Genomic DNA, 16291 nt, shown 5'->3' with positions numbered 1-16291 from the left:
ATTTGGTAGAAAATCATGTTATACCTTCATGCAAAGTCTTGGATGGGCATCAACCCGAGAGTATTTCACCTGATTGGGGAATAAAATCAGGTAGTTAGCTATTGACAACCACTGAAATGCTAAACATCACACAATCAGGTTTTATAGGATTTTAAAAGAGTAATCATTCGAAGTTTGTGTGTTCTTTACTGAAGTGACCATTAAACTCAACCAAACTCCAAGAGTGTTTGTTGTAAACGAAGAGTGGGAATTGTGTGGCCCAGATTTAATCCAACTTCCAGCAGCCCTACTAAGGGTAGTCAATTGTGAGGAACTCTGGGAGTTAATAATCTCTTACAATTAGGAAATGTCTCCTAATGACCAGCCACAATCTGCCTCCTTGTGATTCCCTCCCATTGTGGCATAATGTACAGAGCTTGATGAAATTACTTTGGGGCCATACTAGCAGAAGGACACTGAAGCTGTAATCTCTCCATCAAACAAACTTTTCAAAGTTCTAATAACTGTAGCAAGAAATTATCTCCATTGGTCCCTGGGACATTCTGCATAACTATCATAGTGCTCTGGACAATGAGTCTGAAATCTCTCCTTCCCGTGTACCACATGGCTCAGCTGAGGACAAGAAGGGCCTTGATATTTATCTCCTTCACTGTGTACAGGTTAGGATAGCATCATCTATGAGCTGGCTACCTCAGAGAGCCAATCTGGCAGATTATGATAGAGCAGTGGACTGGTCACTATGCTATTCTTCTGTTTTTACTAAGAGAAATGTGGAGAGAAACCTTTGAGGGATTTTCTGCTTCAAGTGCTCGAGCAAGTTATCCAGCTTTAATGTTATTTTGATTTTTTGCATCTTGCCTTGGATAAATAAGAGACTGTCTTAACAAGGGGCCCTTTCGAGCTACATAGTTATAGCACTATGATCCACTGCCACAGCAACATTGTAGGGATTTGTAGTTTGGCATTGTTGCTTGTGTGCCTTCAAGTTGTTTTCAATTTATGGAAACCCGACAGTGAACCTATCATGGGGTTTCTTGGGAAATTTCTGCACAGGGTGTTTGCATTTACAACAACAACAACAACAACAACAACAACAACAACAACTCCCTGTCCAGGGAGATAAGAACGGCTCCCTCCTTGATGGCTTTTCGACGGCAGGTGAAGACCTACCTGTTCAAACAGGCATTTAAGGAATCACTATAAGAACAGGCAGGAATGTTGGACTTGTTTAATCATTCTGTTTAATGCATGTCATTTATCTATTTATTTTTTAAATGTTTTAATTGTACTTTTTGTTTGTTTGTTTGTTTTTTAATTGCTGTGAAGCCGCTCTGAGTCCCAGTCCTGGGAAAAAAGCGGGAGATATATATATATAATAGACTTATTTATAGCCCACCCAATGACAAGGAATCAGGGCGAGTTACAGCAATAGAAATACATAAATATAAAATACATTAAAATAATTAAAAAAATACTTGAAACTAGCCCTAACGGAGATGAGCCAGCCTTTTCACTCCCTCCCAAGCCAGAAGATGACAGTTGGGGTTATCCGCTGAGGCTGAAAGAGTGTGACCTGCCCAAGGTCACCCAGTGGGTTTTTATGTTCGAGCAGAAGATGATAATTCTAAATACCCCTCCTTAAACTCCAAATCCTAGGATTCCATAGGATGGAACTATGGTAGTTAAAGTGGAATCATAGCACTATAGATGTGCTATATGCTATGTAGGTGGACATTTACTTCACCCTGCCAGAACTAGACTTACAACTGTGACTCAGAGGACATTTTCATTGTCTGCCCCTAGACTGTGAAATAATAATAATAATAATAATAATAATAATGTATTTATTTTATATCCCGCCTCTTCCCTTTTGGGGATCAAGGCAGGTAACAACAGAGGTTAGTACAATACAAAATAATCAACTGCTAAACATGCTGTCTGACTTTTAAACAGTATTAAATACTAATCTCTTCTGGTAGGCCTACCCAGTCAATTTTAAACTATGAATTTTAATCTGGATAATTGCCATGTGTGATGGTCATTTTAATCCTATGTTTATGTGTTGCAACTTATGCGTTTAATGCTAACTTATATATTGTATTTATATATTGTACCTTGCTTTGAGTCTTGGGGAGAGGCGGGTGAGAAATAAATATTATTGCACATATAATAAATATCATGTTGCTGTTGCTGTTTTTGTTATTATTACTGCTACTGTATCTCAGTACAAATATTTGACTTGTACAGTACAGTCAAGATATTTGCTACTGTACCTCAGGCTACTAAATGGGAATGACCCTGATAGATGGTCCCTTCTCAGTTGTGCTAAGTGGATCAGGTGAGGGAGGGAAGCTGTTCATAATAGAGACAAAAGGTATAGTGTGAGGATGGGAATAAAATGTTGTGAATGGAAGGGGTTGAAATTTTACTCAGACTCAGAGAACATGCCAATGGTGACATCTAAAATGATAGCTAACTGTGATAGCCAAATCTGGTCAACAAGGGCATTCCCACTCTCTATGAGACCAAAAATAAAAACAAGCACAATAAATGTTTATTCTCTTGAGTACTTACTTTCTCTAGAGCCCTACTGGAGGTATTCTCTAGATCAACACACTCATCATCTGTTTTCATCAGCTGACAAAGGCTGACAGTAGCATGAATGGGACAGGCAGCTTCCCATGCCAATGTTTGTGTGACAGGATTATAATTAATGTTGTCCCACAGGGCTTTAGTATCTAAAAGCAATATATGAAGAGAAGGAAAACAGTATAAAACCACAATACATTTAAATATAAATGTTGACTTCATTTTTTTTCTCCAGTAGTAGCTAAGGACAAGCCACTCCAGCAGGGAGGTTTGAAGGATGGCCCCATTGCTCTCCATGGTGGGAAGAGGACGTGTCAGGGCCGTGTTGAGCATTCCTGAACATTGAACATAATGGTTGGAGATGATCGAATTTGTCATTCTACAACAGCCATGGAAAAGATTGGGAAGGTCTGCATTGGTGTGGATGACAATTTTCTTCATTTTATTATTTTGAGAAAAGCTCTTTAAAATTTGTAAGTTTCTCCACAAAAGTGAAGGAGAGGAAACCGTCATGGTAGGTGGATATAATTGCAGTATATATTGAATTTGGCCAATCTAGATGGAGGAGATTTTTTTTTCTACTTGTTCCTGAAAAAATTATCAGAATTTGCACATTTCTTCATATACTCCGAACTGAAAGGACTTGAAGTTGAAAAAAAATTCTGATGTAGGAAAAAGCCACATTAACAGATTTTCCCAATCCTAGTCTAGTTTCACAGTTCTCTGGACTGAAGTTTCCAAATATAATTTTTGAAAAAATAAATAAACCCAGCTTATTGTCATGAAATTATATACATGCTGCTTTGAATCCCTATACTGGGAGAAAAAACGAGATATAAGTAAATTTAAAAAATACAAATAATAATACTCAAGGGAAAGCCCAATCCAACAGGGTTTTTTTTTTTTCTTTTAAGAAAAGAATCAAAACATTATTATTAGCCGAGAATCACAGAATCATAGAACTGGAAGAGACAACTTAGGTCATCCAGTCCAACCCTCTTTACCTCTAGTTTGTAGTCTAAGTAGATTTCAGATCAGAAACTCTCAGAGGCTTTAATAAAACAGCACAACTTGCATTTTTATGGATATGCATGAAAGGTTTTGTGCACATCCTTAAAACAGCAATGTGGTATGTCGCATATCTATCCCTCACAATGATTGGCACCAAGATCCAGGAATGGAATGCTTCCCACCATAAGTACATGAAAATTCAAAAACATAATTGCTATGAAGGGTATGAAAACAGTTGCTAGCCCCATGTGTATGTTTGTGTGTGTCTCTGTGTGTACACAAAGCCAACCAGAACCTCTATGAATGAACAAGGTGACATTCCACTCTGCATAAAGAATACGCACACATACATATCTCTTCATTCCATATAAAGAATGAACACACACACACACACATAGGTCTAGAGTAGGAGAGGTTCACAACCACTGCAAATCTGAACTGCTAGAAGCATGAAAACCAAGAGGATTGAACTTAATAGAATTTCACATCCCTAATCAGTCAATGAAGCAACAGACCTGAGTTTGCAAGATCTGAGCAGGGCAGTTGATGATGGCTCTTGAATGATCTTTCATTCATAGGGTCACCATAAATCAAAATAGACTTGATGGCAAATGACAACAGCAACTACAAATTTCCTGTTGTTTTTTATTCTGATTCCATGGTTTAAGTTTATTTTGTATTTAAATTGATTTAGGATTTACTCATTTTAAGATGCCCAAAGAACTTTATGTTATGGGATGTACCCAAGTATTATAAACAAATCCATGTTTAGTCAGTGATGTGTCCCTTTTTGCAGGAGTTGAGATTTCTAGACTTTGGGGCAGTTTCTCCTGGCAATTATTCCAGTATTTGTTCATTGAATGATATTTTTATAGATTTAATCTGTATTGTTTTTAAATATGCGGTTAGATAGCCACTTTGAGTCTCATTGTGAGAAAGACAAGTTATTGTTGTTGTTGTTGAAGAATTCAGGCACATGAGGGAGATCAGAACTATTTGCATAGAGGGGATCAATTCTGAACTTTTGACTAGTTATGCCAATGTGTATATATATCTGTGGAAAATTCAGATGATGAACATGAGGGTACAACCAATATTTTTTTTTAAAAAACGAATAGTCGTAACCATGCTGTGTTATCCTTCCCCCATAGCATGCATTTCTCAAACAGCAAAACAAGCATTCAAAAAAGCAGGAAGCACACTTCACTTGCCATTTTTAAATGGGCACACCTGCATTCTCCGTGCATCTGAAATTGCCGGCCATGCCTGGAATCCAAATGTTATGCCATTAATTCAAAGGATAATTATAAACTTAATTTTATGTCAAGTATTATCCACATAACCTCTCTTCACAACACATTAGCCTATCACCCTTTCTCACTCAGCTGCCCTCAAGCTCCCATCTAGGCTGGTTCTTTAGGAACCTGTGGCCCATTGGCCTTGTCAGCACCAGATGGTTTGTATAAATATATTAAAGAAAAATAATTAGGCTTCTAGATGTTATGCCTTCTCAGTCTGGAAGCTTGTCCTTCCAATTCTAGATGTAAGGTAGCAGGAAATGGAAGAATGCTGGCCTGAACCCTATTGGTCAAACCCAATTAGAGTAGATACATTGAATACTGAGTCAACACATCGGTAAACTCTTTTGATTTACTGAGCCTACTCTAGCTGGAGTAGGCCACAGTGTGTATGCACTTGCACTAAAGAATTTTGAAATTTAATTTTATATGCTCTCATTATTTTTACCCCTTTATTTAACAAGGCACCTCTCAGAAGAATCCCAACAAGTAAGACACAGAACAAAATATAAAACAATCTAAAAATAAAATCCAAAATAAATTAGCTGTGTACACATTAGATAGCAAAAAAGCTATTGTCTAGAAAAATTCACCTTAAAAAAACCACCTATCAAATCCATCTAAAAATAAGCAGTATTTATGGTATACTTCTCTGGAGACCATTCCTAATGTTCTGTATGGTTATCTCACATTATTTGGGGTTGATTTTGGTACTGATATCCAATTCTAGCAATAAACACTCTTTTGGAAATAGTTCTACATAAATGTTCTTTGTGTCAGGAATTATAGCCCTTCAATGAGCCACTGTGTTTTGTGCTAGGTAATGCATCAAACCATAATGGAAACATTTACCTCAATACACAGACAAGGCAGCAGCTGAGTGTACTGGAAAGAAACTGATTTCACCAAGTCCTTTCCTGGAATCTGAAATTATAAAACAGCAGGAATATGTCAAGCTACCAATGTCTCTACAGGCACTGTGTTTGATCTTCAACAGAACAACACTTCAAACTGACTCCAAATGATTGCTTGAACTTTATTCTCACAGTTTCTATATAATGTTATATGCTTTAAAAGCTGTGATTGGCTCAGGTTCATTCAAGGCCCATGGCAAGGCAATACAGTTAGACAAAGAATGTGTTTGGACTGTCTTGGAACAAATGCATCAATGGTTATGCATGTGGATTTGGATGACTAAGGGCCTTTACAGACTGGCCTGAAAGGCCAGCTTGGAGCAAAGTCGGGGTGCAGCATCCTGACAACACATGCCCAGATCTGGCCCCCCAGGCACCCTGATGCTGCGCACTGATCCAGACAGCATGTGGCATTATGACGCACCTCTGGTGCTGCATCCAGATGACATAGTGCCAAAGGGGCACCATATAGCTGCACCATCATGGCTATGGCACCCTTTCAAGGGTGCAAAAAGCAGCTGCTTTTTGCAGCTCCTTTTTGTGCCATTGGAAGGCTGGCTCGGGGCTGCAGCATGAGGTTGCTACAGTACCAATTGGGCATGAAAAGGGGTGGCCTGTAGAGCCCCTATGTGTGACTTTATGAGAAGCTGTTATGATGGCATCACCTTGCTACATAGGCTAGTGTTTCATGCAGCTTTTACACACTGTTTACATTCAGCTCAACTGCAGGCTGAAATTAAGTCACATTTGTTGTGTGGTTTCTTGTAATATGAAAAACCACTTTTTTTGTTTGTTTCTTCTATTTAAAGCTATTGTGAGTTAAAGGTGCAGAGTGGTACCTTTCAGGCATTTGGGAATACAGGTCCAATGTAATCTGCTATTTTTAGTGGCCATGTTTTTGAACATGCCTTTTTGGTTTCTTCTGGGGATGGGAAGGGGATAGTAACAACATTAAGCCCAGTGATTGTTTTAAAAGGGGGGAGCTGTTTCTAAATTCGATGTTCACAGAACTGGGCAAAGATAAAACTAGGTATGGGAAGAATATTTGGAAATGTTTGGGAAACAACCCAAAATACATGTCTCCTGTGTGCAGAGAAAACCTGATGAGGATAAGATGGGACGGACAACTATCTTCACTGATCAGGACTTATTCTGTGCAAAATTTATATGTGAATTTTTCTCTGCAGGAGACAACAGTTTCTCTACAGAAAATAATATGTATGTGCATATTATTTTCTATTGAGAAATTATTGTTTCCTTTGCAAAAAAAATGTTACTTTCTATGCAAAAAGAGAAACCCTCCCACATGTGAATCTTCTACAGAGTAAGTCCTGAATTGCAAATAGTTTTTGAAAACTGTGCAGCTTTCAAAGACTTTCTTGCAACAGCAGGGAAATTGCTAACATTAATTAATGCTTCCTTCAGGAATGACATTATCAAAAAAAATTGCATGTCTAGTTTTTAGCATAATGACTGATGTCAATTCATTTCAGCGCAATGATTGAAATGAAATGGTAGAAGTGTAGAGAGCAATTCCCATCCATCTTTTACAGACAATATTTTCTTTTCTTTTTTAAAAAGCAGAGTGTCTATAGAGAACCATAAGTGCATGGGGGGGGGGGGGGGAGAAAGGGAGATTTGTCATTTTTCTGTTCAAATAGCTACCAGCTGTCCTACTGGTAACAGAAAAATATAGCAGAATATTGGCCAAAACAGCAGAAATGTTGTCATATCATAAAAAGCAATGACTGGACAATGTAAAGAGTGCATCATCAAAAAGAACATTCAGTGTAAAGGAAGACAGTGCTCTTGTGGTTATGTAGAAAAGGGAATCTGGTCAAATGTAGCTTCTCATAGAGTGAGAACAGTCACACCACTGAAATTTCCTCTCCTACATGACTAATAAAAAGTACACCTACTAGCACCTACTTCCCTTCATTTGAAATGGCATAAAGAAGAGGAAAGAAAACATAATGTGATATAATCCAACATTCAACAGGGAACAAGCCAACATGTATTTACATAAGATAATAAAATAAGTTCTGCTTAGGATTGCCAAGTCAAAACTATGATAGGCCCATTTTTAGGCGCAAAACCTGACCCCTATAGATTACATTTTGCAAAGTGGCCCCTGCTGGTGTTACAAGGTTAAAAGAAGCAGTCCCTAATTATGTCATCAAGAAAAAAGTATTTAATTAAAAAAAAACAAGTCTAAAAAAACAAAGGAAATGTACATACACATGCCTTTCCAGGCAATGCTCTCACCCTAAGATCTCTCCCTATCCCCCCCTCCTCTTGGAGAAGAGGGTGCAGTCCCTCAGACTCAAGGCCAGGCCCTAGTCCTATTGGGTCAGACTAAGGGCCTATCCACAAAATTGTAATGCTATTACTTCACTTTAACTGGCATATTTCCATCCAATGGAATCCTGGGGTTTGTAGTTTATTGAGCCCTTAGAGCTGTCTTGCTGAGACTTTTACGTGTTTCTTCTTAAATTGCCAATCCCACAGTTTCACAATTCCATGGCAGTTAAAGTGGAATAATTATGCTATAATTCTATAGTATGAATGGGCCCCAGGATTCTGTTTCAATAGGTGCCAACTTGGTGCTTATGGAACATGCACAAGAAAGTATTAGTCCCACAACTTCACACTCATGTTCCCTTGTAGCTGTCATTCAAAGACACGCTGTCTCTGATATGGAAGGTAAAATACAACCATTGCAAGTAGTCACTGCTGGTGATTTTATCCACCATGAATTTGTCAACTCCCCTTTGAAAACTCTTTACGTTGGCAGCCTTCACTACATTTTCTAGTAATTTCCTAATGTGGCCATGGGCTGTATGAAGACACAATTCCCTTTGTGTATTTTGAATCTCCCCCCATTATCTTCACTAAATGACTAGTATTTTGAGAAAGGGAAATAAACTCCCCCTTATCCATTCTCTCTTCACAGTGCTATTATTTCTCCCCTTACTCAACATTTGGCTAAGCTGTCCCACTCTTGCAACACAGTATGCAAAGGGATCTTGCAGCACCGTTGAAACTAACTGAAAGATAGATGTTGGCAGCATAAGCTTTCATAGACTTGAGCCTACTTTGTCAGATGCATGAGGTGGAATGGAAAGCCCAGAGACAGGCATATACAGTAAAGCAGTATGTGTGTGAGAATGTCCCTAGGAATGCAAAACCTTGTGAGTGTGGAGATGAGGTGACAAGTTCCATTTTAATGATGGTCACTGGGAGACAAGGCAAGGATGTTGCTTGAAGCCAAGGTTAGTAGACAACCATATGAATGAGTATTGAGATGTAATGCAGGTGACAAAAAGAAGATGTGATGTACTGGCCAAGAGAGACCCATGAGGCTGGAGGGTTAACTAGTGTTACAATATATGTAATTTGCCAAGAAATCATTGTCTTTGTTCAACCCAAGGTTGATGGACTGCAGTTTGTTGACACGCTCCAATCCAGCTGTTTTTCTTTCCAACCTTCCTTTCTAGTCTTTTTGTTCGAGGACTGCTTGCAATACAGGTTACTTGTTAATATTGACTACGTGCACAGGTTACAGATTCATTTCCAATGGAATGTCTCACAATAATGAGTTGTTGTTGTTGTGTGTCTTCAAGTCATTTCTGACTTATGGTGACCCTGAGGTGAACTTATCTTGGGATTTCCTAGGGCTGAGAGTGTCTGACTCACCCAAGGTCACCCAGTGGGTTTCTATGGCCGAACAAGGAATCAAACCCTAACTCCAGATTGTAGTCCAATGGTTAAATCAAAACACCATGCTGGCTCTCTCATGAGTATCAGCCACTAATTAAGCTTTTGCTACCTGAGATTTAAAAAATGAGATATTACTCTCATTTCATGTATAGAGGTTGGCTGCACTGCCATTTGACTCTTCCTTCAACAAAGGTGATGCAATGGCATCCTCCATAACACTTGAGAACAGTAGACCAGTTTAGAGGTGTGGCAGTGGTTGTATGGTACCAAAACAGATAAAAGGTCAAAATGCATATTTAAAAAGCTGGAGGCTGCCACCTCTACCCTTAGTAGCAGCTTCATGAGGCAATCAATTCACTCTGCTTAATGGTGAGGTTTGTCTTGTAAAGTTTATACCCATATTTGTGTTTGGAAGATTTTATTTCCACTTTAGTTTTTGTAGTACAACCCTCAAAACTAGACTTGCCACACTGCTGAAGCAATTGGAGCAAGGAGGGGGAAAGCAGAAGGGAAGATGGAACAAATTCTACATTCTTCTGCCAGGTTAACCATTTTCATGAAATGGGAGGAACTTACCACGGTGACTGGCCCCACATCCTCACACACAAACCACTGATGACATAAACGGACATAATAGTCTGTGCCTTGAGCAGCTTCGGAAATGTTCACCATAATGGTCTTTTTCATTCTGTCCACATCATAAGCCATTTTGCCAGCTGAAATTTACAAAACAACCACCACTACATAACTGTATAAACAAAGATTTCTGCATGCAACAAACAAGGATTATTTTGTTAATGTAAGTCGATATAATTAAACAGTCACAGCTACATATTCACTGTGAATGTTGTCTCACTAGAATGTGGGATTTTGGTGAGCCTATCGTTTTACGCAAATCTACTTAGTGATAAGTCCCAATGAACACAGAGTAATGTACTTCTGTAGAAATGTGTGCATAATTACTTTGTCAATTGTCATCACCTATTCCTATGCATATCATTCACATGGTGATAGGTGAAAAGGGGGGTTGTTTTTTGTTTTGGCAAGGTATTGGATGTGACAGACTGACATTTTTTTTCATTGTGCCAGGAACACATAGCCTATTTGTCTCATGTTATCATTGTATTTGCATACTTTCCTGGAAACTTCCCATAGAATAGCAGCCAATGGCTCATGAACTAGCACTGGTTTGCAGACCACCACTTTGAATAGTACTGGCTTATAACAAATTCTATGCACATCTTCTTGACAGTTATTCCCTAGTAAGTATGTCTAGGATTGTGTCCTTACACAGCAGCATGGCTATGGTGTTGCTGTATGAGATCATGACTTTTCATACAGAATCTAGAATCTTTCTCAGCATTTTCATTCACTTTATTCAATAATATAATGTTTGTTACTATTAAATGAACAAAAAATGAAAATATGCAAGTTATATATACTAAAGTCCCACCAAAGTAGGAATATAAATCTTTTATTCCATTCTTGCACACAAGAACAAATGATTTCCAAAATGTAAACCTGAATGGATGCAGCTAGAGAATTCATGTGCATTTTTGCTGACGTTTCACATTTGGGAGAGGGGGATGTGAAAATTTGCAAAAACAAATTGTAAAAAATTATGTCATACCAAAAAAAAATATTTTATGGGTGGGGGGAACCTTGTTTTTATGTAAAAGGAACAACTTTTGTGGAGATAAAAATGTATTTCTGTTTTCCACAAAATATGGGGGGGGCAGTTGCTCTACATTTTTCATTAAAAAAGTCCTGGATTACCCAAAAAAGGGAGAGGGAAAACACCTCACAGTAGGTGGCTATTTCTCATGTCTCTATGGGTCAAGACACTTTTTCTCGTTGAGGATGAAAAAAGTTCCATTTTTTCCATCCTTATATCAAACACTTTCAGAGATTTAGATGAATTTTTGCCACCTGCATAACCCTCATCATTTATCTCTCTGATGTTCTTCCACACACATCATTTGTTCCTACTCAGTTCCCTAAAAATACCCTACAAACTTTGAAAGCAAGCCACATGCATTTCACAGTAATGATGTACTTTTATTCGGGTCCAAAACTTCAGCATAATATTTATTACTACCAAAGATGTTGTGGTTTAGAATCTTGGACTCCCAATCTTAAGTTTTGTGTAAGGTATCACTGTTTATGTGACCAATCTAAATGTACTGTGAACAAGAAGGATCATAAGAGAAAGCCCTGTTCCCTCTCCACAGTTGATATCTGTATGGCCCTAAATCACAGCTACAAAACTAAGATATTTCCAGTCTATGTGTGCACAGCCTCTATCTATGCAAGCAAATAAATATGCACAACAGGGATGGTGAAGTGTGTCCCTCTAGATATTGCAGGGCCAATTCCCATCACTGTTAACCAGTGCAGTCAATAGTTAGACATCTGGTGGGGCAATCTTTTCCCATCTCTCATGTTTAGGGTGGAGTAGGGTTCAGTACATCAGCAAACTATACAAATTAACCACATTTTATCTGATTTGGATAAAATGGCAGGATGTAGCTAATCTAAAACAGAACTGTTGTTTCAACTCAGCTAGCTCATATTGGAAGAACATTCCATCAATTTCAATGAGTCCACGTTCGTATATAGCACTGAAACACAAGGCACTGCGGACTATGGATAGATCAGGTTATTCTGAGAAGTTTGGACTGGATGTTCATTTAATTATGAGGAAAAAATATCTCAGAATGCACCAGGGATACTTATGTACATATTTTTAACACACCCTAAACAAAATGTTAACTGATATCTTTTATCTGGTTTCCAGCAATTTATCAAACCATACATTCCTTACTTCAAATTAATGGCAAATTTCAGATACACACATGATTAGTAGAATTCAGAAACAATGAATACATTCTACATTTAGTGTTTGGAATTTAAACTAATTGGATCTTGGCTTACCAAAACAGGCTGGAATATTTCTTGCCACATCACTGTTTCTGCAATCTGTAAAGTACAAAACAGGATGAGTTTATCTTCAGCTTGCTTTATTTTTTTTAAATGTGTGTTAGTTTATCTTCTTGAGATTTGATTATGTTCCAATAGAAATGTAGTCATACTAAATCAGGTGAGTAAAATTTAGTTGATTAAAATATGGGAGAAGCGTGGGATGCAAGAGGTGGACACTCTTTGCACTGAGAATAGATTCATATAATATATGCTATTTAGTAAAATCCATAACTATTTAAAGCTGAAGTCAAGTAAAATAAAAGAAAGATGTTTTGCAAATCAGATTAATGAAAGGAAATACAAAACTTAATATTAGGTAGCAAAAGAAGTAGTATTTTACTGCTCCTTTTTGGCCTGGTTCTTTGCAAAAGATGAGCCCTCGGCACAGTTTCTGGCCATGCTTGGGGCATGCATCATCTAAATGCTATGCCCTGAATGTAGCTGGAAACTGGTTTATTTTGGCTCATGTGTTTTGGGCCAGAGATACAGCTCTTTATAGTGGGAATGGCTAGGGAAAGTATGGGAGTGGCTGGTTGGTTCTGTCTTTACACATGTTGCTGAAATGACATTCATGTCATTTCTAAATTATGACAACCCTAAGGCAAGCCTATCATGGGGTTTTCTTGGCATGATTTATTCAAAGGAGGTTTGCCATTGCCTTCCCCTGAGACATAGAGCATGTAACATGCCTAAGGTCACCCAATGGGTTTCATAGCCGAGTGAGGAATCGAACTCTAGTCTCCAGAGTCACCGTGCAACACTCAAACCGCTACACCACACTGGTTCCCCATCCTGCCACATCCCACCCCCTTTTTTCCCCACATTTCTTGAACCTCATCTTGACATCACACTGCCTTGCAAACATGGAGCATTTGTTGCCACCAGGGGGAGCACCACATTGCCAGCTGCACTGCAGGTGTTAAGCTGAATATAAATTATAATATAAATTATTCTCCTTGAGCAGGTACCAGAATATAGATTACACAATGGCCGCAACAATTCCCATAGTCCTTTTAGGATTTGCAGAGATGGGATGTAGCCTTTATTTATTTAGACTTGTATAGTGCATTAATGAATCCTGTCATGTTCCTAAAAAAAATTAGATGGTGTGTTTGTGCGCTTGTGATCAACCATATGTAGTAGTTTGTTGTACACACAGCTCTGCTATGTTGTCAGTTAAGATGGTACTGAGAAATTGACATTTTATTACCTGTCTTTTATTGTCCTTTGTCCCTGGTCCCCACACTGTCAAGAAGGAGAGTAGCCTCTACCTTCATTGAGATCCCTCAGTACTATCTTAACTGATAATAGAGTAACATTTGAGACAAAATGCAAGCCTTTGACTCTAACATCATCACCCTTCTTTTCCTGTGTAACATTTTGTGTGATGAAGAAGCCAGTGAAGCTTTGAAAGCTTGCATGCTGATTTTGGTTGACCAATAAATGTATCGTTCTTCTGTGGATTTTGTTTTTCATTGTATTTTGCTGCAAAGCTAACACAGGTGCCCATAAATAAATGGGAAAGAGACTGTAGTTGAATTAAATTTTCCATAAAAATGATAAAATGCTAACAATGCTGGGAATGTACAGGAATGGATACTGCTTTGATGGGAGGGAGCTGCAGAGAAGAAGGGAATCATCATACACACACGGACGAACACACTTTTTCCATAGTTAGCCTCACCGAAATTTACCCTTAGATTAAAAAAAGGGTGTTTAGGCACACTTGCTCTCATTTGTGGAAAATATCTCCTCACTATCAATCTCCTCAGTGTCAATCTTCACTTTTATATACACAAGGTTTACTCACTCCCCAACATCAACATTTTTCTCAATATGTATTCTTACCTTCAACATAATATTCTTGACTCAGTTTAATTCCACAGTAATTTGGAATTGTTTTCATGGTCACATGGAGATGCTGCCCAGCACTGACTTCAAAGCAATTAAACTGTACTTTCACCTGTATTGGGGAATACAAAATAAAAATGTAATAAAAATATATATGATTTCCAGATTGTTCTGGTGGCTCTGCTTTGTTTGCTAGGCCGCTTTGTTCAAATTTTGCCACCAGTAATAATAATCAAAAGAGAAATAGGTGTTCTCCCAATACTTCTCAGGTGCAACTTCCAAGAAACTATTTACATATGTTGTTGTATCCCCTGGACTGACCCATTTTAAATGCATCTATAAACTCTTTATGCCTGCTCTAGAAGTAGTCAGTAAAAGTGTTGACAACTGCATTAATCCAGTGACATCAGAGGTGGGAATCAAACAGATCTCCAAGATGTTGTTGGACTGCACCTTCCATCAACATTAGCTAGCATAGCTGATTGTGAGTAAAACAACTGTAATTCAATTGCAATAAGGAATTGCAATCCAATAACCTCTGGAGGGTTGTCCATTGCCCACCCATGATCGGCACTATAGATTCAACAGTAACTTATACTAAGGGAAAAGATCTTGCCTACACCATCTTTCTACTTCTACCATGAACATCATATCTAAGGTGCTGATTATTTTGGAGGGCCAGTGTTTTATGGTGTTTAATCACCATTCAGTCAGTCACAATCTCTCAGCCTAACCAACCAATCCAATGGAGCTCAGAGGAGCATCATTGTCCTCCACAATAGCTACCTCCAAGATGCACATATACATACACATTGGCTTAATGTGCAGAATGCTGCTTCCACAAATTTCCTCTCTTAATTAAACCAATTGTCCTTTCTTTCACCAAAATAAAGAGAAAAGTGAGGAGTTTCCAGAAGACATGTAGCCACATCATCAAAGCCCTTTTGCATAAATATATTTCACTCAAAATAAAAATAAATAGTGGTGAAAAGCACATGGCCAAATCCACATGTCAAGAAAATTGGGGGGGGGGGGGGTTTGAAACTGCCACTTCTGCAATGAAGGACATGATTATGTACCATGGAAGTGTGAAGTGACTTTTATGGGCTATAATTCGTTTCTCATGGACTGTGGTGTTTTGTTTTGTTTTCATTTTAACATGTCCTTTTAAACAAAAGCATCTGGGAACAATGGCATGAAACCTATGCCCACACACAGACCAACTAGAGTAGTTTCATGATGAAAACACAAACCACCATGTCTTTTCAAGACAGACATTCATGAGTAAACTAATGTGGCAGCAATTAGAATCATATGCTTGCTCTTCTTTTATCAGTGCTGTGGATCATATTTTAATGGTTTCAAACCCTCTTTGGAACTTCAATTCTGTGCTAGTACACAGTGAATATCTCTTATACAAAACACTTGGGACTAGAAGTGTTTTGGATTTTGGATTTTGGAATATTTGCATATATATAATGAGATATCTTGAAGAACAGACCCAAGTTACCCAAGCTACCCAAGATGGGGTATCTGCAGGCCTTTTTGACATTTTCAACAATCTTAAATAGTGGATTTACTCAATCATGGATTTAAAATGCTGTGATATTCGGGGATGCGGGGGAATAAAGGAGATTTAGGGGTTGAGCAGATGGGCCAGGAGAACATGGGCTAAGCCTGTGCTCTCCTGGCCTCATTGCTCACCCAGGTTGGTCCCTGGGTTGCTGCAGAAAAGGGCAGGTGTCTAGAGACCCATTTACATGTCAACCCAGGGCCAGGACAAGCACACACTTCTTCCCTTGCCATACATTGCTCTGACGTAGAAGCCCCTCTGTCACCATGTCTAATCCAGAAAAAAAGGGCTTTGGCTGCATTGTCTGAACTGGACAACACGAGGCTGGGGGGAACCCAAGCCTTTTGGCCTGT

The 16291-nt window shown here is 38.5% G+C and overlaps 1 protein-coding gene across 1 annotated transcript in view; it reads right to left on the bottom strand.

The window, feature by feature from the left end:
- IL17REL (interleukin 17 receptor E like) overlaps window positions 1–16291 on the bottom strand; it is a 59472-nt gene that overhangs the window by 20316 nt on the left and 22865 nt on the right. Inside the window, exons 5-11 of the mRNA XM_089527197.1 lie at window positions 14363–14477; window positions 12467–12511; window positions 10109–10248; window positions 5751–5822; window positions 4812–4866; window positions 2575–2738; window positions 25–69 (exon numbers count right to left, since the gene is read on the bottom strand). Of these exons, the coding sequence (XP_089383323.1) occupies window positions 25–69; window positions 2575–2738; window positions 4812–4866; window positions 5751–5822; window positions 10109–10248; window positions 12467–12511; window positions 14363–14477 (636 nt within the window). The remainder of the gene's footprint in view (window positions 1–24; window positions 70–2574; window positions 2739–4811; window positions 4867–5750; window positions 5823–10108; window positions 10249–12466; window positions 12512–14362; window positions 14478–16291) is intronic.

This window comes from Sceloporus occidentalis, unplaced genomic scaffold (genome assembly GCF_023333645.1).
Source record: "Sceloporus occidentalis isolate IW3139 unplaced genomic scaffold, rSceOcc1.0.p SCAF_5, whole genome shotgun sequence".
Taxonomy (NCBI): domain Eukaryota; kingdom Metazoa; phylum Chordata; class Lepidosauria; order Squamata; family Phrynosomatidae; genus Sceloporus; species Sceloporus occidentalis.
Note: the sequence above shows the minus strand (reverse complement) of the source record. Positions and strands in the feature narration are given on the sequence as shown.